Raw genomic sequence first — 27,060 nt, forward strand, 5'->3', positions numbered from 1 at the left:
GAAATCCAGATCTGGCCTGGCAGAGGCAAGGTCTCCTCCCAGGGGCGGAGAGATGACTCCAAGCCTGGTCTCCTCCCACTGACCAGGTGACCTCGGACAAGTCCCTGGAAGCCCTATGTCTTCATCTGTGAAATGGGAAGAAAATCCTCACCTTGGGGGGTGTAAGAGGTAAATTTGCTGGAATATTTGCAGCACCTCACATATAGTGGACGTATACACCAGTTCCCAGTTCAGAAGTTAGATTCAGGTATCAGACTGCCTGAATTTGCTCCCCAGCTCTGCTACTTACTGGATTTATAGCCCTGTGCCAGTTACTTAAAACCGTCGCGGTCTCAGCTTCCTCATCTGTAGTATGGGGGTAATAATAGTACCTAATGCATAGACCTGTGGTTCTCAGACTGTGTACCAAGGCACCCCAAGGTGCCACAACAAATTCACAGGGGTGCTGTGAGATACTTTTAATCTTCCAAGAAACATAGCCTAGCAGAACTGAACAGCTGCCAGATACCGCGACAACTACTAGCTCAATATAGCTCACCGCTTCAACATTATATCACATTTCTTTTCTTTAGGTGGCATCATATCTTCTGCAAAGCTGGGATTTGGGCATTTGGGAGACAAATAATGAGGGTAACACTCTGACTCCAAGATTTGAGAACTTATTCAGCACCCAACAGGTGCATGTATCCATATCAGTAAGCCATGGTGGCTGTCTAGGAGTGGAATACAAATATTTTTTCTTTCAATTTTTCAAATGGCTACTAAGGTGTTAGGATACACACACACACACACACACACACACACACACACACACACACGTTGTTTGGGTCTAACTACTTCATAAACAGAACCACTAGGAATTTCTTTTGACCTTGGGGTAAAAATTACCAAAAAAAAAAAAAAATTACCTGGTATAAATTACCAAGACATTAAAGACCAAAAGTTTGGGGACCTCTATCTAGGGTTGTTGTGGGGTCAGTGCGTTAATATGAAACACTCTTGAAAAGCATCTGGCAGAACAAGCACCCAGGAGCCCCGAGACTCCATCTTTCTTCTCTCTCCACGCCGTCCCGTACCGGGCAGCTTAGGGGCCTCCCTCAGGCACTAGGGCCCACGCCAGGGCCAAGGAGGAGGGGAAGTGGCCAGTGGTTAGGACAGGAGCCCAACTCAGCGGCTACCCGGGCCCTGGCAGCAGCCCCAGCCCCCCTTTCACTTGCATTCACCGAGTGCCTGCTGCATGCCAGCCAGCCTGCAGTCTGCCACTGGCCCCTCTGGGGAGGAACCTCAGGTCAGCCCCTAGTTCTTCTTCCTTGACTCCTAGAAGCGCCTGCTTCCCGGATGCCTGGCGGTGGGCATGTTGGCAAGAGGGCAATAGCTACTTCAAGAGGCACCCAGCGCTGCCATGACGGGGAGGCCCTGATGAGGACACCCAACCTTATTCCTGCCAAGGCCAGACATGACTCTGTGCCAGGGCTGAGAGGAGGGGTGGGGCAGGGAGGGTCGGGCCTGCTGCATTAATGGGTGCCTAATGTTTACTTTCCTCAGTCACGTCTGTACCTGCTTTATAAATGAGCCGCATTAGAGTTATACAACAAAGTCATAAATACAGCGAAGTGCCACCCCCTGGGGGCCGGAGGGCACGCGGTTAGAAGGTAGGGTGAGCATACAGCTAGCTGCACCCAGGGGCTCCCACCTACCTTCTCTCATGGCTGCCAGTCCCCTTATTTCACAGATGAGGTGCCTGAGTCCAGTAGGATGGTTCAGGCCCAGGGGTGTCTGAATCTGAAGCCTGAGCCCTGCCTTATACCCATTGAGTCTGAGACTGATGTTGGGAGGTGGGCATGGAGCCTGGTAGGTTCTCCACTGCCCACATGCCCTTTGGGCCCCACCTGCTTTCCCTGGAGCTGCCCGACCTGGCGGAGAGGCCACAGTGACCAGCTGTCAAGCCAATGGGAGACCAATGTCCAGCTCCTTGGGCACTGTGTCATCTTGCCACCAACTGCCCCAGCTCCCAGGCCCTAGAGGCTGCCAGTTTACCTACGGAGAAGGTGTCTCCCTGGCTGGTAGAGAGAAGTGGATATGGGGGAGCCTTGGCCTGGCCTCAGGAATCCTCGGTGCGACTCCCAGTTTAGCTCCCCACTAATTAGCTGGCCTTGGGTCCGTCATTTGCCCCACTTGGATTATTCAGTTTCCTTAGCTTTGAAACAGGAAGGATAGTCCCAGCCTTGCTGGACCTTTGTGAGAGAGTCTTTGTAATTACAGAGTCCCGACCATTGTCAGGGTCTGTTAGGATTCCCAGGTGTGAGGACACCCACAGTGTGGGCAGCCCCTCAGTGATAACTCCCGGGCGACATCCCAAATGCTGAAGTCTGTTTCTTGGCCTCAAACTTTGGTTCTTCCTCTTGCTATCTGTGTACCCTTGGGCAAGTTGCTTAACCTCTCTGGCCTCAGTTTACCCATCTATAAACTGGGGACTATTACAACGTACCTAACAAATTGTTGCAAGAATTAGGTAAAGTACCAAAGAACTGGAAACAGCACCTAATGTGAGGTGAGCATTAGTTGCTATTTGAACACAGGAACTTGTACATATATGCTGGACCCCTCCTAGGCACTCAAACGTGTTTGTCTCATGTGATCCTGCCTTCTTCAGAGGCCAAGTAATGAGGTCGGAGTTCAGGGGCTCTCCCTGGGTCACAGAACATGCTGGATGGAGCTGAAGTCTCACCCCTTCTTGCTGGTCGGGGTCTCTCTCTCTCTCTCTCTCTCTCTCACACACACACACACACACACAGCTTGAAGCCAGTGACCACCTTGCATTTTCTCAGAGCTCTGAAGCTCCCCCCCAGTCTTAGCTATTGCTGCTGGTGCACAGAGAGACAGCGCGGCTTGGGCGTGTCAGGCACGTTTTGTTCCTTCTGCTCTGGAGGACAAATGCATGATCCCAGGGACGGCTCTGGCCTCCGGGACCCCGAGCCCCACTTGAGGCACTGAAGTTCTGGGATTGACAGGGCCTTGCTTGGCTGGGAAGGGCCAGGTAGACATGTGCACCCCTGCAGCTTAATTTGTTGCTTCCTCTGGTGCAGTGAGCAGAGGAGGACAAGCCCCCTGCCGCTTGTCCCCAGCCACCTGATCGTTTGGCATTTGGCATTGGAAAGACAATTTTCCTAAGTGGATTGCGAAGCAATAGCCTGGCCTGGCCTGGTTTCCCCCTCCTGGTGCTGGCACTGGCCGGCGCTCTCCTTTCCTGTTTGTCTCACCTCCTGAGGTGCTGTTCTTTCCAGGGAGGCGGGCAGCCAGGGTTTCCTTTGGGCCCCTTTGCGGGGGAATTAACAGCCTCACTGTGTTCCCAGCCTCTGAAGTTTCCTCATCCTTAAGGCAGAGGGTGTGGACTTGGCTGAGGTGAGACAGGCTCAGGGGTGGGTCGGAGCCCCCACCAGGGTGGAGGCTGCTGGAAAGGTTGTCTCCCCCTGCATGCTGCCGCCTGCCTTGGGCTTTCCTAGAGGATGAAGGCCACCCAGCTACACCAGGGAGCCCAGGCCTGGTGCAGCCCCCCCACGTCACCCCATCCCATGGCCCTGCCGGCCTTGGCTCCTGTCCCCGCTTCCATCAGACTGGCTGCAAAGGGCAGCTGTGGCTTCAAGGCAGAGCTGGCCTGGTTTGAGCTCCAGCCTCAGCCCCATTTCCAGCCCTTCGTGTGCTGTGCTATCACCATGGGAAACTGGAGGGAGGCCACGTAGGGCTAGTGCAGGGACGTTGGGGAGGGCTGAACGGGTGTCCTTACCCTGATGGGTCCCCTCACTGCCCCGGGCCACCCTCATTTTTCCACCTGTAAAGAAGCAGAATCACTCCCAGCATCCTAGAGCTGGGAGTGGCTCCATAGCACAAGCCCGTAACAGCAGGGCGCGATGGAGAAACTGAGGACCAGGAGAGCCAGACCTTGCCCGAGCCGCAGAGGAGTTTCCAGCGTATCTCCTCTGGCTGTCCCCTCTCTCTGCCATGGGCTTCCAGGGGTCCAGGGGGTGCCCCCAGCCTCCCAGCCTTGGCCTCACCAGAGCCCTCCCTCGCTCCACAGGCACTGATTCAGGCGGCGAGGTGCTGCCTGACTCCTTCCCGTCGGCGCCGGCCGAGCCACTGCCCCACTTCCTTCAGGAGCCGCAGGACGCCTACATAGTGAAGAACAAGCCAGTGGAGCTGAGCTGCCGTGCCTTCCCTGCCACACAGGTCTACTTCAAGTGCAATGGCGAGTGGGTCAGCCAGAATGACCACGTCACGCAGGAGGGCTGGGATGAGGCCACTGGTGAGCTTCCCTCCTTACCCGGTCACCCCAGGACACCTGGGGCAGCCTAGGCTCCGTGGGAGACTTCACACAGCCGTGGGGCCCCTCTGAATCTCAGTTTCCCCTCTGGCGTTCACCCTGGATCAGCATTTCTCTAAGGGTTGGCTACATGTCCCAGCTTGACTTTGGGTGACCAAATGCAATAGCATGTAACCCTTTGCTGCCTTGCATGTTGCCTATTCCAGTTTCCTTCCATCCTGCTCATGTCAGGCAGCACGTCCAGTCGGGGACCGGGGTCCTCTCACCAGCACCCCATCACCCATGTGCCCTGGCTTTGGCAGCACCTAGCCAGGATTCTGGGTCATCACTAGTTTCGCAGATCTTCTCTGTTTGTGGGAAGTGATGCTGTTTCCGTTCACAGTAATGATGCAATGTTTCCTTGATAGAAATTATTTTCATTGTCATTTTTAAAAGGTTAATAATGTGATGTAAATAATTACAGAGGTGGTACAAAGATGTAGCGCAAACCCTGAGGGAGAGAGGAAGGTGGCTGAAGCTAAGGCTCCTTCCTTCTGACACACGTGCAGGGCCCTGGGCGCCCCCAGGGAGGTGGGGGGGCGGGAGGCAGAGCCCCAGCCTCCTCACACCTCCTAGAGGCTGGGCTGTCCCCTGAGACTAAGTGGGGGGCCTTGTGTGTCCCTAGGCCCCTGTTTGCAATAAAGGAACGCTTGGGGGTAGAAAGCCTTTCCCAGAGCTCAGGACAGGAAAGTGGGCGACCCACTGCCGGTCACCACCGGGCAGCCAGCATTGGGCAGCCCCGGCCAACCCCAGGCTCACGGTGGCTCCCTGACCCCAGTGACTGCCTTGGCTTTTGTTTTTGCCCATCTCTCCCTTGCTCCTTTTTCTTCTCCTGCTTTTCCAGCCCTCTTTTCTTTCCTTCTGTCTCCTCCTGCCTCTCCCTTCTCATCCCTGTCTTTTTTTTGTGTCTGTCTCTTTTCTTTATGTTTCCCACTCCCTTTCTCTCCCCATCTCTCCCACTTTTATTCTTTTTCTTTCTCCTGTCTTCTCTCAGCCTCACTCCGCTGACATTCTCTCTCCCTCCCTCCTTTCTCCCTCTTCCAAAAGGAGGGAGTTTGCTATGAAAACTCACACCTTTTAGAACCACCCAGGCTTAAAACTATACCCCATAATGTACTGAATGCCACTGAACCAAACATGGTTAGAATGGTAAGTTTTATGTTATGGCTATTTTACCAAACTTTAAAAAATAGATTTGGAGGCGCATTCTCACCCCAAATCCAAAATTAAAAAAAGACGTTTTACAAGAAAATGTCTATACGCCAGTGTCTAACTGTGTGATCTGCGGAATTTACTCACCCTCTCTGAGCTCACACCTCTCTTTGGAACCTGGGATATTGACAGAAGGTCCCGGTGAGGGAACAAGGTGGCGCTAAACACGGTGCCAGGACTCAGCTGGCGCCCCGTAAACGCTGTTTCCTCCATCCTCTTTCTGGCTTTTTCTTATCCTCTTTCTCTGGAAAGTTGGCCTTACCTGTCTGGCCCTCTGGCCTGAATCAGCAGTCAGCCACGTGGGTCCGCAGAGCAAGGGGACAGTGTATCCTGCTAGGGACTCTCACAGCCCCTGCAATTATTAGTAGTAGTAACAGTGGGGCTCTTACACCCCTGCTCCTAGGCACACTAGCCCTGCCAGTCCTAGAAACTGGGGCACTGCCGTCCCCATTAGCTACAGAGAATGGACAGTGGTCCTATGGGCCATTCCCTTGGCAGCAGTGTGGCTGGCTCCTCCCAAGCCTCCTGTCCCCCCCCCCACACCCGGCCCTCCCTGGCACTCTCCAGACCCTGAAAACACAGAGGATGCCAGCTTGGAGCTAGGAGAGGTGGGATAGCCAGCCCACCAGCTCATACCAGGTTGAGGCGGGCAGCCAAGCCCTGTGTCCTGGCCTAGGCACTGCCTGCCACATGGTCACATGCAGGGGTGGACACCTGGTGCTGGGGCCCACGTCTGTGGGACCGAGGACCCTATCCGCATCTCTGCTTGCTGGGACCATTGCCAAAGCATCGAGCCCCAGGCTGATCATTTCCCTCTGTCTGACGGGTGCGTGCTTTGAAACCTTCTGTATGGCTGACCCCTTGAGAGGAACCACTCTTCCAGGCAACTGCCTGGAAAATCAGGGGCAGGGACCCTGCTCTCCTGGCCCGGGCCATGCAGCAGCATTGCCTGTTGGGCGAGCCCTCCAGGGAGCCACTGCGAGCAGGCCAAACCCCACCCGTCCATGAAGCAGCCTCTTCCCTCCTGGTGCCTCCCGACAGCAGACCCCAGACCCCTCCCATTTAGATCCCTGGCCATCAGGACGGGCTTCTCATTGTCTAGGCTCCCAGGGCAAGCCCCCCACCTCGCCCCACACACACCATGATGCGGGAGAAGTAAAGCAGTGAGGTCATTGGAAGAGGTCCAGAGAGGCATCATGGGGTAAGGGACAGAGTTCTAACCCGGGCAAGACACCAACACAGCTGATCGCGGCTTTGCTGGCAACTTGTTGTGGGAATTGGGATCTGCAACCTGCCCTCTCTGAGTCTCAGTTTCTCCAAATGTCAATGGAAGGGAGGGCTGGATGAGATCCAAATGACCTACCAGAGTTGATTTGTGTCCAGCTTGAGCTACGTGCGATGGCAGAGTAACTGCCATGGCTCATTTAGAGTTTACCCTGAGTGTCCTACTCTGAGGGAACTGAGGCTCAGAGAGACTAAGTAGTTAGTGAAGGTCACACAGCTAGGGAGTGAGAGTGAGGCCAGGATTCAAGCCTGTCCATCTGCCTGGCCACATGCTTAACCACCATGCTATGGTACCACAGTGTTTATAGTGGACAATCCTGCCCTCAACGGGCTTATTAGAACCCACATGCAACCCTGAAAAGGTGTGCTGGGACGCATCATGGCAAGGAGGAGCAGCTTTAGGAATTCTGAGGCGGAGGAGTCAGAGAGGGCTTCCTGGAAGAGGAGGCCTCACAGTCCTCCCACAAGCTTTGGGGAGGAGCTTAGGATGAACGCCCTAATTCAGGAGGGCTCATTCTCCTCCTGAGCGTAGAAGGTTTTGTCAAGGGAGAGTTGGCAGAAGAGTGTGTGCTTCCTTCTCTAGGCAAGTGGATGCAGTTATCCAGCGAGGCCCCCAGGCCCTGGCAGGCAACCACTGAGAAGCGAGGGGCCGGCCTCCCCCAGCTCCAGCCCCATGAGCCGTGACCAGGGAGAAGCCGTATGCTCTCTTCAGATACGTTGCTGAGCTTCTCTGGGCTACAGTAATAAACAGGGCAAAGCCCTTCCTCATTCTCCTGCACAAGATCGACAATGAACACACGAATATATCAATAAATAGTACAGTTACAGATAACGGTCAGTGCTCAAATGGTCAGTGAGGAAATCAGGCTGGGCAGGAATGATAACTGCTCAGACCCATGTCCAGTGCAGTGGCGGGAGCACTGACTGGTACTTGAGGGCTGAGGAGAGTGGGCCAGGGTCAGGGGGTGCTTCCCTTTGGAAAGGAGGCCCAGCTCAAAGCTGATTGGGAATTCACTGGACATAGAAAGGGCAGAAGAGGGTTCCAAGCAGGGGAATGCATGCGCAAAGGCCCTGTGGCTAGAGGGGCAGGGGGAACGTGAGGGACTGGAAGGTGCCCACGAGGCTGCAGTGAGTACATCGTGCAGGGCCTGGGGCCCAGGCGCAGGGTCTGGGTCTTTATGCTGAGAGTCCTGAGGGCATAACCAGGGAATGACGTGCCACTTGTGTTTTGAAGAGCCCACACTGGCTAGAGTGTGAAAAGTGGATTGGGTAGGGGCAGAGGGCTTGTGTTAGTCATTGCAATTTCCAGGTGAGCGGTGGTGGTGGCTAGGGACTGGGTGAAGACAGACGAGAGGAGAAAAATGGATAGATGGAAATGTGAGGCCCTTGACTGAAGAGCCAACAGGAGTTGGGGGTTGGAAAGCAGAGAGATGTCACGGTACCACCTGCTATGTCTCGTGCCCTCACACATGCCCCCTGACCGGTGTCTGTCTCCTTCCCCCAGGGATGCAAGTGCAAGAGGTGCAGATTGAGGTGTCTCGGCAGCAGGTGGAAGAGCTGTTCGGGCTGGAGGATTACTGGTGCCAGTGTGTGGCCTGGAGCTCTGCAGGCACCACCAAGAGTCTCCGGGCCTACGTCCGCATTGCATGTACGCCGCCCTGACACCCCACCTCCATTCCCCAGGCCCGTTACATCCTACCCCCACCCCATGGATCCTGGAGAGGGAACTCCACGTTTTGGGGGCATCTGGCTGAAGGCGCCCACCACAGAGACGTTGAGCCCACGGATGCCAGCTCAGAGAGGGCTTCTAGACCCAGAACCAGGGCCACCAGATTTCTAATGGCCTGTTTCTATATATATATATATATATATAAGGAAAGTTGCCAGCTTCCTCACCAGCCCAGGCCTCCATGAGCTTAGGATCCCAACGTCAGGGAGGGAACCCTGTTCCCGCAAGTCCACCCGGTGAGGCCCCCACTTTGGAGAAGAGGGTATTCCCCAGGTAAAGGCCAGGTGTCCCCATGAAGGTTCCCTTGGTGCACACTTCCACCTAGTGGCGAGAATGGGTGACTTCAGTCTCCCGCTCGGCCTCCACAGCCTCCTCCCTGACTATGCCTTGGGACCCTCTCCCTTCCCCCAGACCTACGCAAGAACTTCGATCAGGAGCCTCTAGGCAAGGAAGTACCCCAGGACCAGGAGGTGCTTTTGCAGTGCCGTCCACCGGAGGGGGTGCCTGTGGCTGAGGTGAGCGGGGACATGGGGAACGGTGCGCAGGGCAGACATGGTGCGTCAGCCTCCCAAAGCCTCCTGTTTCACAGCCAAAGGAACTGTGACCTCTGAAAACTCAACACGTGCCAGACCCCAGCTGAGCGCTCTGCAGGCATAACCCCGTGAGATGGGGCAGAGCTGAGGCAGGCACTCCCAAGGCTCCTTGGGTAGACTCCAGCCTCAGTCGGCTTCAAGGGAAGTGGCCGTACATACACACTGTCTCCACCCTCCCCGTGCAAAACTCAAAGCCCAGCTGTATGGACAACAAAGGGTCTCACAATGCGTGTGTCTGAGTGTATATTCACCCCGCAAGCTGGCTGGCCTTTGCCTCCCTGGGCAATGCCCACCTGTCCCCTCACCACCTCTGCTATGTTCTTTCCCACTCGCTGCACTGGTGGTCCAGGAGTTAGAGCAGGGCGTGGCGGACAGCTCAGCTCTGCTGCCAGGGGTGCCCGCAGAACAGGGATTGCGGAAGACGGGATCCCGCCTTCCCTCCCTTCTGTGCTGTGGTACCTACCACAGCCAGGGCAGCCATTCTGTCCCCATCGTGGGGAGCAGCAGATGCTTATCCCAGGGACCCCATAGCTGGCTGAGCAGGCTGGAACAGATGCTGTGACCTCTGATTCCTTGTTCTGGGGTCAGCCCACCTGGCCCCAAAACCTTGCTCTAACCACCCAGCCTCCCCCAGCCCTTGCCTCCATCTGCCAAATGCGCCCAGACAGACACCCTGTCACTGGGCACGCAGCACGCTGGTCTTCATAGTAACCCTGCAGTGGGATGGTGTCATCCCATCTTATGGCTGGGAAAAGAGTGCTGGGAGGGGTAAAGCAGTCACCCAGGGTGACCCAGCTAGTGCGTGGCAGAGCTGGGATTGGTACCCAGGGACCGTGTTCTTCGTCACTTGCCACCGCCTGTCCGACACCTAGCTGAGGGAGTCAGTTTAAAGGGTGGTGACGAAGGCCTGCGCTACTAACTCACACTTTGTACTTACTGTGAGCCAGGCGTGTGCTCCACGCTTGCCATAGGCTCCCTCATTCAGCCCTCACAACAGCCCGATGGGGTAGATGCTATTACGTGGTGAGTGGTTGTCTTGACCACTGTGTTCTGTCGTGTCCAGGCCCGTGGACATCCTGCCTCACTGTGTCACCACTGTGGGTGGACATGGATAGTTGCTGTCCTGTTTACGGTCAGACCTCCCTGCCCCTCGAGCCAGGGCCCGCTTCCCGGGATGCCCCTGGGTCCTCATGCCCCTCGCTCACGTTCCTGCAGGTGGAATGGCTCAAGAACGAGGACGTCATCGACCCCGCACAGGACACCAACTTCCTGATCACCATTGATCACAACCTCATCATTCGCCAGGCCCGCCTGTCCGACACCGCCAACTACACCTGCGTGGCCAAGAATATCGTGGCCAAGCGCCGCAGCACCACCGCCACAATCATTGTCTATGGTAAGGCCTGCGTGGGGCGGGCATGGCCGAGGGAGTGGAGTGCGCCCAGAGCTAGGTGGCCCACCTCACCTGCCATACCCAGGAGGCCAGTGGGACCCTGGTGAACCGGGGAGTCGGGGGGAGAGGCCCAGAGAGGGGAGGTGCCTTCCCCGAGGTCACCTAGCAAAGGTCGTGGGCAAGTCAGGCACCCCTGGGTCCCCAGCCAGGAGCACTCGTCCCTTCTCAGGCCATTTGCCTGTCTCTGAAGGAGAAGACCCAGTTCCCTCGGAGTCAGGGCTGGGGCAAGGCCTGGTGGGCATCCCCATACCCAAGCCTGTTGTCCTAGCAGCGTTAGGGAACTGCTGGCCAGGCCCATGGGCTGTTCCTTATTGTCCCCTGCTATCCTCTTGGGTGGGAGGAGGGGCAGAGCCACAGCTGAGATGACTCCAGTGTTGTAGAAAGAGCCTTGTAATGGGTTCCAGTCCCAGGTCCTCCATCACTCACGGGGTGACCCTGGGTAAGTGCTAGTCCTCTCCGAACCCTCATCTGCCATTATACATAGGGGTGGGGAATAGACAATGACCTTGAGGGTCTCCTCTGGTCTCACCGATGGTGAGAGCCCAGGTCTGCCCGTTGGTATCTGAGTCCCCAGCCCTCCAGGCAAGAGGGGTCCACCTAGGAATGGCCAGGCTTCAGTGGAGAGGCCCTGTCGGTTGCGGGGTGAGGTTTGGGGGACCCATGAGTTGCAGAGCCAGGCCAGCTGGGTGACACCCGCTGCCCCTGCAGTGAACGGCGGCTGGTCCAGCTGGGCAGAGTGGTCGCCCTGCTCCAACCGCTGTGGCCGTGGCTGGCAGAAGCGCACACGGACCTGCACCAACCCCACCCCACTCAACGGAGGAGCGTTCTGCGAGGGCCAGGCCTTCCAGAAGACTGCCTGCAGCACTGTGTGCCCAGGTAAGGCTACTGGCCACGTGGCACCCTGTCCATGCCCACACCCGGTCCCCAGCCCTCCCTTCTGTGCTGTGGTGTCCACCAGAGCCAGGGCAGCCATTCTGTCCCCCAATGGGAAGCAGCAGGTGCTTATCCAGGGGCCCCCATAGCTGGCTGAGCTGGAGTAGATGCTGTGACCTGTGTCTAGCCTAGGCGGCTGGAGACCTGGAGACAGAGGCTTTGAGCTGCGGTCGGAGGGCTGAGCTCTTCTGCCTTCCAGGCCGAGGGTTCTCATTGCCAGCCCCCGGAACCAGGGTCCCAGAGCTGCCCGGGGTCAGGGCGTCTGCGCTCCTGCACTTGACCGTCAGGCGCGCCTGGGCCGCTGACCCTGATCCTACAGCGGGCCTCTTCTCCTTTTGTCTTTGTCTGACTCTGCATCCCTGCCTCTGTGTCCTTGCACATCTGGCTGTGTGCTCGCTCTTTGGTTCCGTGTTTGTGGGGGCGGTGTGGAGTTTTCCCCTGGGTTTGTGTCGTGGTGTGTGTATTCGTGCATGGGGTTGTATGCGTGAGTGACCTCCTGCGTCTCCCTGTGTTCTCTTTGCCCCCGTGGTACGCTTGACGCTGCATTTGCGTGGGGTGCTTGGATCTGGTGTGGAGTTCCCTGTGTGTGTCTCTCTGTGTGTCTGCGTGGTACATTGCTGTGTTCCGTGCACATACCTGCGTGTGTATGTGTCTCCACGTGTGTGTTCCCATGTGCTATGTGCTGTGCTCCTACAGTGGACGGAGCATGGACGGAGTGGAGCAAATGGTCGGCCTGTAGCACCGAATGTGCCCACTGGCGCAGCCGGGAGTGCATGGCACCCCCGCCCCAGAACGGAGGCCGAGACTGCAGTGGGACTCTGCTTGACTCCAAGAACTGCACCGATGGGCTGTGCATGCAAAGTGAGTACTCAGGAAGGCGCGGCCCGGGAAGGGGGGGCTCTGGAGCCAGACCAGGAAACGCCCCAGCCTCACTCTATGCCCAGCCTGCAGGGGAGCAGCCCCTTGGGGCCTGTGCGCACCCACCATATTTATCATTGCATCCGCACCATTCCTCATCACCTTCCCTACCACCTGTGTCATTGTGTTTCCCTTTATTTCCCTCGACAGATAAGAAAACTCTAAGTGACCCCAAAAGCCACCGTAAGTCCCATTTCATGGCTGTCTTCTTTCCTCTGGGGTTCTCTTTGGCTGGCTTTTCCAGGGTGCGGGGTGGGGGGGCAGCGCAGGGGGAGTTGAAAGTGCCTCCCCGCCAACCGTCCGTGAGATTTCTAGGACCTGAGACTGTCACAGCCTCCGTCACGTACACACAGGCAGACCCTCGGCTGACAGAAAGGCCCTGGGGCATTATTCTGACCCTCCCGTGATAAGAGAAGAAAACTAGTGTCAGAGAGAAGGGACTTATCCAAGGATAGTCTTATCCAGCTAGGGTTTGAACTGAAATGGTTTTGTGGCCAAAGCTGCTGCTCTTAGCCCCTTGGCCTTCCTCTCTGGGACAGGGACAGTGGGAAGCCATCCCGGTGCCCCTCACTGTACCCCAGCAGCTGGGCCAAAGCTTCCAAAGTTCTCTGGGTCACCCGCTGCCCCGCATGAGTCCTGAGGGGCTCAGCCTTCAGCCCCAGAGGCTTCTCTGCACTAACACTAGAGCAGTAAAGCTGCTTGGGCAGATTGGCCTGTGGTAATTAAACCACAATTCCAAATAATTCTGAAATCATAAAATCAGCAGCCAGGCCCTTGGCCTAGCTCCCTGGGGGATCAGGCTGGTGACTGATTAGAAATTGTAAATCACCAGATCAGTGGCCCCCATTGGTCAGTGAGGACATCAGGAGGCAAAGCCTAACCTGGGGAGCCAGAGTCAGGGGAGCCCAGCCCTGAGGGCTACTGAGGCAAGATGGGGGCCAGAAGGTAGCAGAAATGGGCAGGCATCTTGCCCTGCCTTGCTGAGACGTGGGGCTTGCAGGGGTCCAGGTAGGGAAAGCAGGCCTATCCCCCTGAGGGCCCAGGGAGGGGAGAGAGTGGGCAGGTACTACCTGGAGCTCCCGCAGGACGCAAAGGGAAGAAAGAGCGGCTGCCTTGGCTCTACCTGTGTGTCCCGTGTGGCTGTTCAAACTCATATTTACCTAAATTAAAATGAAATACATTTTACAATCTGGTTCCTAAGTCTCACCAGCCATATTTTGGTTGTTTAATAACCACGTGTGGCTGGTAACCATTGTGGGACAGCCACAGACATAGCATGTTTCACAGTAGGAAGTCGTCTTGCACAGCCCTGCTTTAGATCCGGAGTCTTGACTCTGATCCCTCCTGCCTGGCCTCGTAGAGTTATTTCCAGCTGTGTAGCAGCCCGCCCGCCCCCCCATCAGAACTGGGTGTCCTCCAGCCCAGCAGCCTGCCTGGGGGAGGGGAGTGTAGCCGAGGGTTGCCTCCCTGAGCCCCTTCCTTCCCCTCCACCTGCTCACCTCCTCTCCACCTCATTCCCCTGCTCCTACTCCCCATCCACTCCCTCCCTCTGCTTCCACCTTCCACCCTCAGCGCGGAACAGCCCCTTGCAGAGTTGGGCCCTCTGGTCCCCTGGAGGTTGCTGCAGGCTGCAAGTGCGAGGCTTGGGTTTAATCCCAGCTCTGACAGGACAATCTGTGGCCCTGGAGACTGAACCACAGAGCCTGTCTCCTTCTCAGCAGTGAGCACTGCATCACTTTTGGGAGTGAGACTACGCGTCCCTTTGCTTGTCCTTGCCACACTGAGAGGGGAACAGGACAGGAGTTTTGAGACCCTTTTACTTATAGAGACTGGTGCTCAGAGAGGCCCCAGGCTTGCCTGAGGTCACCAGCCCGGGGAGCCGCGGCAGGGCTCAGACTAGAACCCAGCACTGCCCCCCTCAGGGACCCCCGGCCTCCCTGGCTCTGCCCGGGCCTGGGTCTCTGCACCCGCCCCTCACACGGCCCTCCTGTCCTGCAGTCCTGGAGTCCTCAGGGGATGTGGCGCTGTACGCCGGCCTCGTGGTGTCCATCCTTGTGGTGGTGGCCGTCCTCATGGTGGTGGGGGTGGTAGTGTACCGCCGCAACTGCCAAGACTCAGACACCGACATCACTGACTCGTCCGCCGCCCTCACTGGAGGCTTCCACCCAGTCAACTTCAAGACAGCAAGGCCCAGTAAGGACCTGGGAACACCTGAGCCGGTGGGTGGGGCAGGGCCCGCAGCAGGGCGTGGCAGCCCGCCAGCCCGCCCCATCAGAGTGGGGGCCCAGGGTTTCTCCAGCGTGTGTTCTAGCGGTAACTACGTAGATTGGTATGGATTAGAGAGATCCAGAAAAGGAAAGGAGTAACCTAGGCTCGTGAGCCCCCAAAGCCTTTCGCAGCTGGACGTTTGGGTGGGGTTATGCCACAGGAGGGCCACTGGCAAGAGGAGAATGTGTGACTGGGCCGGTGAGGCACGGCTGGCTCTGACTGTCGCCCCCCACCCCTGCAGACCATCCGCAGCTCCTGCACCCCTCTGTGCCCCCGGACCTCACAGCCAGTGCCGGCATCTACCGCGGGCCTGTGTACGCCCTGCAGGACTCGGCCGATAAGATCCCCATGACCAACTCGCCCCTGCTGGACCCCCTGCCCAGCCTTAAGATCAAGGTCTACAGCTCCAGCACCACCAGCTCCGGGTCAGGCCTGCCAGACAGGGCTGACCTGCTGGGGGTCCTGCCGCCAGGCACATACCCTGGCGATTTCTCCCGGGATGCCCACTTCCTGCACCTGCGCAGCGCCAGCCTCGGCTCCCAGCAGCTCCTGAGCCTGCCCCGTGACCCGGGGAGCAGCGTCAGCGGCACGTTTGGTTGCCTGGGCGGGAGGCTCAGCATCCCCGGCACAGGTGGGTCCCTCTCTGCTTGCCTGTCAGCCTGAACTGAGCACATCCTCTCTGGACAGCCCAGCACCAACCAGCAGAAGATAGGTCTTCCCTGATCCCATTTCACAGGTGGGAAAGTGAGGCCCAGGGGTAGATGCGAGTATAAAATAGAAGGCCTGGGATCCAGGTCTGCCTCTGCCTCACGAGGGCAGAGGAACCTTGGCCCCGGCACTTTCTAAACCTCAGTTTCTCTGTTAAGGGGTGAAGAATACTCCATGTAGTTCAATAAATCTACAGTGCTGTCTTCGGTTCTAGCAGCAGAAAGGGCAGGGGTGCCCATCTCAGGTTACAAAGCCAGCAGTTAGCAGTTCCGCAGTGTCATACCCAAGGCTGGAGACAGCACTGGGACCTTCAGACTCCAGGCCTTTGCCTCATCTTTATACCCCATCTCAATACCAAAGGCCCCTGTGTTAGCAACAAGCCTCTGTGGTCAGTGGCCTGGCATCTCCTTGCACCTAGTCCCCAGACCTGTCCCCACCCCTTGCCGGTGACCCCCTGGAGCTCAGGAGATGTCTCTCTCTGCCCAAGCTGGGGCCACCCCCTCCATCCCCTGTTCTGAGTTCCTGGACTCCCCCCAGCCCGTGCTGACCTCCCTCTCCCCTTAGGGGTCAGCCTGTTGGTGCCCAATGGAGCCATCCCCCAGGGCAAGTTCTACGAGATGTACCTTCTTCTGAACAAGGCGGAGAACACCCTGTGAGTAGAAAAACCCCAGTCCGGCCCTGGCTGCCTGCCTTCACCTCCTCTCTCCCTACTGCCCGCCCACCCTGGGGTCAAATATCACCTTCTCCCCTTCTAAGCCTGATTCTAAGGCCAGAGTTCGTCCTCCAGGGAAAACATTGATAGATCTTCTGTCCACATCTCAAACATGCAGAACCAGCACTACAAGTCATGTAACTTGAAAAGCAATGGGCAAACTGGCTATAATATGACCGAAGGCTAATATCCTTACTAGGTAGGGAGGTTTTAGAGACCAGTAAGAAAAATTGAACATCTCAGTACAGAAATGGGCAAAGAATATGAACAAGTGACACACACACACACACACACACACACACACCCTGGCCGATAGGTTTTGAGAAAATATTCAGCCTAATTTGTAGTCAAATAAATAGTAATTCATACGATCATACCTCATACAGACAAAAATGGGGGCGCACCATGGCATGCTCGCTGGTGGAGTGTAGAGCGGTACCAGCTTTCCAAAGGACAGCTTCGCAACATCTACCACAAACATTGCACGAGTGCAGAACCTTTGAAAACATGAACAAATATTTGCCTGTGAGAATGTCCAATGTCCTCGTGTGATAGCCAGACTCTGGAAGCAGTCTGACGGTCTCTGCCGTGTCTCTGCCTCTCTGTAACCGCTGACTCCTGGGAGCCCCAGGGGTGGAGACCTGCCCTCTGTCACCACCGGAGTGGGGGCAGAGTTGGGCGCCCGGCACCCATCTGAGCCCCAGCGAAGCTCTTCGGGCCGCCCCTCACTGCCTCCCTCCTGCCCCCAGCCCCCTTGCGGAAGGGACCCAGACAGTGTTGAGCCCCTCGGTGACCTGTGGGCCCACGGGCCTCCTGCTTTGCCGCCCCGTCATCCTCACGGTGCCCCACTGTGCCGAAGTCAGTGCTGGCAACTGGATCTTCCAGCTCAAGACCCAAGCGCACCAGGGCCACTGGGAGGTGAGGTGCCGCGGCTGGGGCGGGCCCACTCCCCGACCCCGCCTCCTTTCCTCCAGGCCCAGCCTGGGTGGACCCCTCCGGGTCCTGGCTGTGACCTGTCTGCCCCACCCCCACTCTGTCCTGCAGGAGGTGGTGACCCTGGATGAGGAGACCCTGGACACCCCCTGCTACTGCCAGCTGGAGGCCAGGTCCTGCCACATCCTGTTAGACCAGCTGGGCACCTACGTATTCACGGGTGAGTCCTATTCCCGCTCTGCAGTCAAGCGGCTCCAGCTGGCTGTCTGTGCCCCAGCCCTCTGCACCTCCCTGGAGTACAGCCTGAGGGTCTACTGCCTGGAGGACACACCTGCAGCATTGAAGGTAAGGCCAGGCCTCAGGTACCCACAAACCCTGGCACACTGTCGGTGGTGTACTACCCCCGGCTCGCCAGCCATATGGTACCTTCTAGTATTTCTCCCCCTCCCCCTGCCAGGATCATGGTACCTTCCAGGCACCTCTCCACCACCATCAGCCTCCTGCATTCATTCATTCATTCATTCATTTATTCATTCCTCAAACATTGAAGTGGCATCAGATTCTCAAGATACTGATGAATCGGGCACAAGTCGTGCCCTCGCCAAGCTCCGGGCTAGAGGCGGTAGATAGACAGGGGTCACTGACAATGGCCTTCCAGAGGGCTGAGGGCGCACCAGCCTGGAAGGGGCTTGCAGGGCCCGGCTTGTTGGGGAAGAGTCTGAGAAGGCTTCACAGCAGAGCTGATGGGCTCCAAAGGACAAGTAGGCATCCCGGACAGAGAAGGGTGACTGGCATTCCAGGAGACAGCAGCTTACGCAGAGGCTGTTGAGTCAATCCATGTGATCACAGCATGCAGGGCTGTGAGTGTGTGATGGAGAGAGACAGGGCTGAGCTTCCCAACATCCTTGGGGCCATGCCAAGGAATTTGGAACCTGTCTACTGGGCAGGGGCATTGAACGGGAGGATACCTGTTCCGGGTGTTCTTTTCCAGCTCCTTTCTCTCCCAGTCTCATGTGACTTGTCTCAAACTCCAAGTTGACGACTGATGTAACAGAGGTGAAAAGGCCTCATGGGAGAGTGTCTCCTGCAGGGACCACACTGGCCTGAAATTCCATGAGGCCCGTAATGGGCTGGAGACCCCTGGGAAATGGCCTTGTAGCCTGGCTCTCTTAATCCTGGGGCATTGACTAATGTCCAGGTTTGGACAGAGAATGGACTAGAGTGTAAGAGGGAAGTTGCCCAGTGCTGTCTCCAAAAGAATGCCATTTTGACACGATGGCATTCTTTGTTTACTCAGTCCCAGCACATCTCTCCATCTCTCCATCCAGCTGCTGCCCATCTATCTGTGTGCTCATTCAGTCAGCAGTCAATCTGTCCACTCAACCTTTACACATCTATCCATTTACCTTTCCTTCCATATGTCCTTCTATCTTACAGCCATCATGTGTATATCCATCTTCATGTTTATCTCTCTGTCCGTCTCTATCCATCTGTTTATCCATCCATCCATCCATCCATCCATGCATCCATCCATCCATGTATCCTCAAGTAAGCCTCTATGAGCACTTACCAAATGCCCAGCCCTGTGCTCAGATGGGCCCCTGCCCTCAGTGTTACAGCCTGGTTCCCTCTGCCCATGTCTGTCCCAACCCCCAAGCTTGTAGTAGGAAAGGGCCCATTGGCCAAGTATGATGGACTCCCGCTTCCCATTGTCCCCCGGTCCACAGGAGGTGCTGGAGCTGGAGCGGACCCTGGGCGGCTACCTCGTGGAGGAGCCCAAACCTCTGTTGTTTAAAGACAGTTACCATAACCTGCGCCTCTCCCTCCATGACATTCCCCATGCCCACTGGAGGAGCAAGCTGCTGGCCAAGTACCAGGTGAGGGCTGGGCCAAAGGCAGGGGAGGGCTGGGGCTGAGATGGGGGCACACTAAGGGGTCCGCTCAGGGAAGAGCAATTCCCCCTCCCAGACGCAGGCCCTGCTTCTCCCGTGGCCCTGCAGCCTTGCCCTTCCATCTCTGTCTGTCTCCCCCACCCCACACTCCCTCCCAGTCAGTCCTCCTTAGGCACAGCCCCACATTTGGTGCCATTGAAGCCACACTCACACCCCTACTCCTGTCACACAGTCCCACGCACAAATGTCTGCCCACATCATCTTCAAAAGGGCCTTACCATTTCTAAGAGCGTTCTCGCCTGGCAGACTGTCCAAACTTATCTATGATGGTCACTTCCCGGTGCCCCCACCCACCCGTGACACCACTGCGTCTATAAGCTTCGCAGCCGCAGGCGCGCACACACATTCAGACTTGTGACTCCTGCTGCCCTTTCTCAGCTGAAGGGCCCTTGACCAGCTCTTCCTCTGCCTGTCTGGGTGGAGACGCCAGAACGGCCTGACTCAGGCCCCACCCCTGCCTCAGCCTCCATTCCCTGAGGCCGGGGCAGGCTGGCCTCGCCTCCTAGACCCTGACGCCCCTCCTTCCCCAGGAGATCCCCTTCTATCACGTCTGGAGTGGCAGCCAGAAGGCCCTGCACTGCACCTTTACCCTGGAGAGGCATAGCCTGGCTTCCACGGAGTTCACCTGCAAGATCTGCGTGCGGCAGGTGGAAGGGGAAGGCCAGATATTCCAGCTGCACACCACACTGGCAGAGGTGAGGGCTGGAGGGCTTGGGGTACGGCAGGCAGACCCCCCACGCTCCCTCCTTATCTGAGTAGAAATGCCCTCTCCCACAGAGACCTGCCAAGTCGGAGTGGAGGCTTGGTTACTTTCTGCTGTAACAGCTAGGTACCATTTGTTGAGTGCCGACCCTGTGCGTGGCATGAACTATGCGCCAGGCGACAGAGACTCTCTCACTAAACCTTCACGACTGCCAGGGAGACAGATCCAGTAGTGATCCCCACCTGGGAGAAGAGAAAGTAGGTTTCGGGGAGGACAGGTACCATCGCCCTGTATCAGGTCATCGCATGGCCCGAGGGTGCAGCTCTCCACCACTGGAAATCCGGATTGAGGCTCATGAAAGCCAAGCCACCCAGGGGACAGTGCTATACCCTGCTGGCCATGCCGTGTAAAGAGCACTGGATATAGGTCTAGCCCCAGCCCTGCCACTAACTTGGCACGTGACCATGGGCAAGTCGCCTCCCGTGCTACACTTTGTTTTCCACGTGTGTAAAAGTGGGTCCCTATGGATTAGACTGGGGCTGAGGCTTCTCATGGCTTCGTAATCCCGAGGCTGTATTAGCGTGCGCCCCGGGCAGTCCATTAGTATGGTATAGCCCCTGAGGGCTGGGGGTCAGGCACACAGACACAGACCTGGCCCTCAGGAGCTGACCCCCCAGGGGAGAAGGTCTTTGACTGAGCAGCAAGCACCTGCCCAGGATAGAGGGCGGGAGTGACGGGAGTCTCCACGAGTTCGTCGTTTTAAGTCAGGAAGGCTGGAGAAGCAGGTACCCAGCACCAGGCATGGGGGAGCCCTCTGCCCCTCTTACCCTTGCCCTCTGCCCTTCCAGACTCCTGCTGGCTCCCTGGATGCCCTCTGCTCTGCCCCCAGCAGCACGGTCACCACCCAGCTGGGACCCTATGCCTTCAAGATCCCGCTGTCCATCCGCCAGAAAATATGCAACAGCCTGGACGCCCCCAACTCACGGGGCAATGACTGGCGCCTGTTGGCGAAGAAGCTCTCCATGGACCGGTGAGTGTTGACACAGGCCTGGCCCACCCAAACGACAGCCCATTCCCACCGGCCTTTTGGCTGTGGTAAGTCCGAGAAGCCCGTTGCTTGAGAAGCATCGTGCTCAGACCACAGGTCTGTGACATTCAGATAAAGCCAGACACCTGCTGGGTTTGAGCGCCATCAGCACCCCAGAGCCCAGGACAGAGCAGGTGCTCTGGAAATACTTGCTAAGTGACAGAAGACATCTTAATGTCGAAACTTTTCTGGAGAACTTAAAATGCTGGATAAATCCCATGGCAATAATAATCATTGTTATGATGTTATACTCATTGAGTAACCATTTAATAAACCTGCATTGAGCAGATGCCACGTCTAAGACATCTTACTAGAAATGGGTGGGATTTACTGAGATATCTAAGGCTGGGGCAAGATCAGCAAGGGATAAAGGTAGGAGGAAGACAGAATGGAGTGCTAGGTTTCAACGGTCTCTCCTGTGGCCAGGGTTTGTCAATGATAATAAGATGGTGAATAATGATGAGCAAGACGGTTTCCATTTTAGAGATGAGGAGACTATAAAGCTCAGAGAGGGGCAGTGATTTGCCCAGGATCACACAGCCTGTAAGCAGAGGAGCTGGAATTCTGGCCCAGGACTGTGGGACCCCAGAGTCCACTCTCCCACCACCTCCTCATGCTCCCTCCACACCCAGGTTTCTGGGAGGTGCTGAGCTTTTGGGTAGCCCAGTGTCCTTCTGCCCTCCGCCAGGTACCTGAACTACTTTGCCACGAAAGCAAGCCCCACGGGTGTGATCCTGGACCTCTGGGAAGCTCTGCAGCAGGATGGAGACCTCAACAGCCTGGCAAGTGCCTTGGAGGAGATGGGCAAGAGTGAGATGCTGGTAGCCATGGCGACCGATGGGGACTGCTGAGCCGCCCCAGTCTGCGGGCTGGTAGGCACTGGCAGGAGGCGGGCGCAGGGAGGCCCGGGCAGCCTCCTGGGGGGCAACTCAGCCTCCGATGCCCCCCCAGCTCACAGCCGGCGTCACCCCTCCACCTCCTCCCTTGCCCTACCCTCAGACCACGACCAGCCTTAGGAAATCCATGTACTTTGGTGTCGGGAGGACCTGGGGTTCCTTCTCCACCCCCTGCTGTCTCTCCTGGCCTCAGACCTCCCTGAGGAAACTGGAGTCGGGCTGAGGCCTCTGGAAGCAGTTAGGGGAGCAAAGGGGTGGCCCTCCCTCCACCCTACCCTCACCCCGTCCACAGCCCTGGGACCTCTGGGTTTAGTTTGTTTTCGTTTCATTCTTCGTTTTCTTCCTCAGCTATTGATTTCTCCCTCCTCCCTAAGCTCCCTCTCTTCACACCATTTTCCTCTTTGAAGAGTCAAGTACAATTCAGACAAACTTTCTCCTGTCCAAAAGCTAAAAGGAAAAGGAAAAGAAAGCTTCCGACTGCTAGTAAGTCTCAAAGAAGAAGAAGAAAAACACCAAAACCACAAGGGAAAAGAAAAACCCAGTTTCTTAGGAAACGCAAATGATTTATTATCCAGATATTTGGATAAGTCCTTTTTAAGAAAAGAAAAGAGAAAATGAAAAACACCAAAAAAAAATAGAAAACTCTTTTCTTGAGTGTGGATGAGTGTGGACGTGCTCACGGTTCTGGCCAGGAGCAAGTGTGTGCAAGTGGTGCGCGTGTCTGTGTGTGTTTGTTGAAGAGAGAGAGAGAGAGAGAGAGAGAGAGAGAGAGAGAGAGAGAGAGAGAGAGAGAGACTGAATAGGGAATACTTTGCTGCCAATGATTCCATCTTATACTAAATTCTTACAAGACCTCAGTCTCCCCTGTGGTACAGGGTCAGATGGGGTTTTAGCCAAGCTACTTGTTTCCCTCTAAAATCTTAAGCAGATGCTGAATCCGTAAAGCCAAGGAGCCTGGGGCTCTGGAGTGGGGTGTGGCCCTCCCTCCCGCCCTCCCTCCTACAGCCCCAGGTAGATGCCCCCCAAAGGCTCCTCTGGGCTTGGGAAGCCATGTTAAGAGGCCTTGGGATGGAAAATATGGGCAGGCCAGGCCAGGCCATCTCTGTGCCAGGGAGACTGTTTGCAATGCCATGGTTTGGTGGCTCCCGGAGAGAAGGTGTGGCCAAGAAGTGGGGCCACAGCAGAGAAGGAAGTGGGGGATGAGAGTCCCCCATGGACACCTCTCTCTTTCACCTCCAGGGGAGGGCCAGCCCCACACTGCCCACTTAGCAGTCTCTAGAACAGGTGGGCTGGAGCAGGTGGGCATTTCCTTGAAACCCAGGAATCCAGGCCCCGCCTTTCCATCGCCTCCGTTTCTCCAGACGGGGTGGATGAGAAGGCGTCTCTAACAGCAGGAGCCAGAGCTTCTGGGCCTCGGTGTGGTTTTGAGGAACATGTTAGCAGCAGCCCTGTGGCCCGGGAGGCTGGGAGGTGGGTGTCCTGGCTGTGCTTCACATGCTCTCCCGCCCGCCTGGAGTGGAAGAGCAAGGGTGGGGGGTGATTTTCTCAGCTCCGATCTCCACAGGCCCTTCTCCCGCCTCCCTCTGTAGTCTGGGAGAACTTGAGGTAGGTAACCTTTGAACAAGAAGGGCTGACAGAGTGGAGGGGCTGGCACCCCCTCAGCAGCCTGTTCCAGGATATTCTGAGAGGCCACCAGGGGCCCTGATTGGGGACGGATGTGTCCCAGTGCCTTTCCAGCTGGCTGGCCGTGACGGGGACCAGGCTCTCGCTGCTGGCACAGACCCCTCATCAAAGGCCTCTCGTTGGCACCCAGGCAAGGTACCCGCTCCTCTGACAGCTCTGGGCGCTGACCGCTGGGCTTGCCCCAGCAGGTCAATGAGCAGCCTTTGGGGCCAGCCTGGGCATATCCTGGCCTTTGAAAGTCTGGTCTCCTGGGAGGAAAGCAGGTTTTAGGGCTGCAGTCCCAGCCAGCACCCCCAGCCTTTCTTCCCTGCCATGGACTTGCAGGCGTATGGGGGGTCTCGCCACCCACCAGACTCTCTTGGGGTGTGGGTTGGCCATGGGCAGACGAGGGCCTGCTTGGAGTTTGAGAGAGGATTCCTTGTATCAGGCCTGCATCAGGGGCCCCAGGGCTGGGACCCCAGCTCCTTACCCCAGAGTCTCTGTAGATGCTGCCTCACGCAAAAGGCAGTGAGCCTTCCCTGTCAGAGTTACCTGTCTGCTGGGGCTCAGCCTCCCTGGTCACTCCTAGCCCACGCTGTGGTGGCCTGTGGGATAGCCCAGCCAGGGCCACCAGGGGCTTTACCAGTGCCATTCCCATCCCAGGCTCTCCAATGTCCATGGGCAGCCTGGTGTCCCAAGACCACTCAGGCTTTACTTTTGCCATTAAACTGTGTGACCAGAGGCATATGACTGCATTCTCTGGGCCTCATTTTCTTTTTATACCTAGAAGGTCCCTGCTGACCTTCTGAAGGTCCCTTCTGAAGGCGTCAGCTGCTACCTGACGCCCTCTGGGTTCTGGTGCACTGTCATTCTAGGTTTCAGATGGGAACTGTAGTGGGTAGTTACCATGGCCTGCCCGGCGCCACCCTCAGAAGCCTGCTTGCTCCGTGCCTGGGATGAGAGCTTTTGGTGGATGAGGCCAGACTAGTCACCCAGGGACCACTTCCGATCTGCTATCCAGGAATTGTGGACCAGGGCCTGGAGCACAGAACCAGTTGTCTGGAGGCTTCTGGGAGGATTCAAACTATCCAGCTTTATAGGAGACGCCGGGAAAGGGTTTGCTGCCCAGGCTGCTGTGACTACACCCCACACTGTCCACCTCACAGTGGGATTGAGCTGTCTCTTCCTGGGGCCTGAGAGGCAGCCCCACGTGGCCCATGTACCTTGAGAGCAGCGGGTTAGGTACCGACCATTGCAGGGCCTGCATAGCCATCACGCAGTGTTTGTCTCTCGTCTCAGGGGTGTTTGCGCGCGCGTGTGTGTGTGCGTGCTCTGTATGCTTTTCTCCACGGGCACATCAGGTGCCCCTCCGAAAACGAGTCCCCACCTATGAGAGTGCTCTCCTCGAGTCCCAAGTTGGGACATCCGGAGGTTGGCGTGCCCTCTAGTCCACAGGGTCAGTTGGTGTATCTCTCTATGTGCCTCTCCCTCTGCCTTCCCTCACCGTGCCCGGGGCCCCAGAGCTCGGGGGCACGGGTCATTCTGAGGGCATGAGGACCCTCCCCAGCTCCAGAACGATCCAGGGCCCTCTGGTCCCCTTCCCCCAGCAACCAGGCAGCTGAACTAGGTCCCTTCGCAGGCCCTCTCAAGGGAGGAGATCAGGAGCTTGGGGTCAGGAAGCAGCTCTCCTGGGGGCAAAGGGCTGGACCCCCTGCCTGGACTGTAGACATGATTTTATGTCCGGGGGATGCAGGGCTGCAGGAATGGCCCCAATCCCACCTCTGTGTATTCTGTAAACTACAACCTGTAAATAATGTTTAGCATTCCTATTGTAACAAAATTAATTTTTATGAAATAAATTATATTTCCTAGTCTAATAAAAAAACAACAACTCCAGGTTGTATTCTGCTGCCTTCTGGACTGTCTTTCTGTCGGTAATTGGGAATGGCTTTCCTGCTTTCTCAAAATTCCATGGGTTTGGGGGTGGGAGGGACACTGTCAGAGTTCCTGGAAGTGATGAAACTCAACTGCACCATTTTACAGAGGGGAAAACGCCCAGAGAGGAATAAGGATTTCTCCTCGACCACAGCTGCTAGTTCGAGCCCGTGCTATCCCCAGTCAGGGCATAGACATTCATGGAGTATGTTCAGGGGTCAGTCATTTGAGCCTTTCGTGGACGAGGTGATGTGTGAGAGGGACAACAGAGAGGAAGCCCCTGTGTCCCTGTGTGGGGACAGCCCCAGAGAGCAGTTTCCAGGCTCTCGGCCTCACAAGGAAAGGTGCTGGCTCGGGTCAGCTGTGGCTAGTTGGCCATCGGCTGTAACCAGGTAGCCATTGGCCACTGATATAACCCGTGGCTGAGCTAGGAAGCACGGATTGTGGATTGCAGAGAGGCGGATTGCAGTTAGCACAGGAGGTTGGTTGGCAGAGAAGCGGACGGCGGGTTACAGATCGTGTGGCTCCTGCTTCCTGTGTCTCCAACCCAGCCGCCAGCGAGACTATAGTGGTATGACTCCCCTACCTATGGCTCCGTGGGTGTTCCTTTTAGGCCTCACCATGTCCTGAGTTCTCATGTGGTTAGCAGGACCAGAGTCCCTGCATGACACCCCACATGACACCCTGTCTGCCTGTGAGACATTCAGATGGGTATATCCCATATCCCAGCTGGGGCTGAGGCTGAGAGGTCAGTCAGTTCAGAGCACTCGCTTGGGACATGAGGATTCATGAGGCAGAAGGGTAATGATGGGCAGGCTGGGATCCTGTGACTTTGAACCCAAGTCTGCCTTGCATGGTTGAGCAAGTTCCACACTGTACGAGGGTACCTTAGGGGGCGGGGTGGGGGGTGGTACCATTCGCACCCAGATTGTAGACTTGTGAATTTACTATGAGATGTTCCCAGCAGGTGGCAGTAAAGGACCTTGTTCTAGTAAAATACTGGCGTTAATTTCCCCACTGAGAAGTGTCCGGAGAGGCTTTTTTCCCCCTAATGTGCACGAAGGTGCGGGATGATGCAGTGGCCCTGTTTCAGTGGGTCCCCTCTGTCCTGTGGAGCTCAGGTCTCCGAATTGGGTCTGGTTCCAGCATAAAATGGCCTGATTTCAATCCTGTGACCTAGTGGCTGCCCAGTGAGGTGTCCAGCCAATCGGCCAGCCTGACACAGCCAGCAAACTCAGGCCCCCAGCATGAGCTGCCATGAAAGGTTTCTGGGTGCCCCCTTGTCCACTGGGGGCCATAAGAAGAGGAAATCCAACCCCAATTTGAGGTCAGATATAGGAAGACCTCATCCAGTTGCGTTTAACACATTTTTTCAAGACTTTTGTACATTTTAATTGAAATTATAATACATTCCCTAGTATAAAAAAATTCAAAAGGTACAGAAGAATAGGTGAAAAGTAGATCGTCCTCGTTCTCCTGTCCCACTCACTCGCTTCTTCCTTCCCTCCCTCTGCTGCCCCTGCCCCAGTCCTCCCTCATAGAGGCAATTGTTACACTTCTCATATATCCTCTCAGGAAGATCTATGCAGATACAAATATATTCGTACATGTAAATATTTAAATATAATGGATTTGATCCAAGACCCTCAACCCTTCAAGGTATAAACATGAAATAGTTTTATTTTTCCAATAGCTGCTCCGAACTTCATTTTGTCAACACTGACA

General features: G+C 56.4%; 1 protein-coding gene across 1 annotated transcript in view; it reads left to right on the forward strand.

Moving 5' to 3' along the window:
- The window catches only part of UNC5B (unc-5 netrin receptor B), an 80,404-nt gene extending 58,070 nt beyond the window's left edge, over positions 1 to 22,334 (forward strand). The window contains exons 2-17 of the mRNA XM_081074088.1: positions 4,076 to 4,300; positions 8,358 to 8,501; positions 8,994 to 9,097; positions 10,391 to 10,571; positions 11,337 to 11,504; positions 12,258 to 12,422; positions 12,630 to 12,662; positions 14,478 to 14,672; positions 14,989 to 15,378; positions 16,020 to 16,107; positions 16,917 to 17,085; positions 17,212 to 17,445; positions 18,828 to 18,977; positions 19,583 to 19,747; positions 20,604 to 20,785; positions 21,531 to 22,334. Of these exons, the coding sequence (XP_080930214.1) occupies positions 4,076 to 4,300; positions 8,358 to 8,501; positions 8,994 to 9,097; positions 10,391 to 10,571; positions 11,337 to 11,504; positions 12,258 to 12,422; positions 12,630 to 12,662; positions 14,478 to 14,672; positions 14,989 to 15,378; positions 16,020 to 16,107; positions 16,917 to 17,085; positions 17,212 to 17,445; positions 18,828 to 18,977; positions 19,583 to 19,747; positions 20,604 to 20,785; positions 21,531 to 21,693 (2,756 nt within the window). The 3' untranslated portion in view covers positions 21,694 to 22,334. The remainder of the gene's footprint in view (positions 1 to 4,075; positions 4,301 to 8,357; positions 8,502 to 8,993; positions 9,098 to 10,390; positions 10,572 to 11,336; positions 11,505 to 12,257; positions 12,423 to 12,629; positions 12,663 to 14,477; positions 14,673 to 14,988; positions 15,379 to 16,019; positions 16,108 to 16,916; positions 17,086 to 17,211; positions 17,446 to 18,827; positions 18,978 to 19,582; positions 19,748 to 20,603; positions 20,786 to 21,530) is intronic.
- The last annotated feature ends 4,726 nt before the right edge of the window (positions 22,335 to 27,060 follow it).

This window comes from Rhinolophus hipposideros, assembly GCF_964194185.1.
Source record: "Rhinolophus hipposideros genome assembly, chromosome: 15".
Classification (NCBI taxonomy): domain Eukaryota; kingdom Metazoa; phylum Chordata; class Mammalia; order Chiroptera; family Rhinolophidae; genus Rhinolophus; species Rhinolophus hipposideros.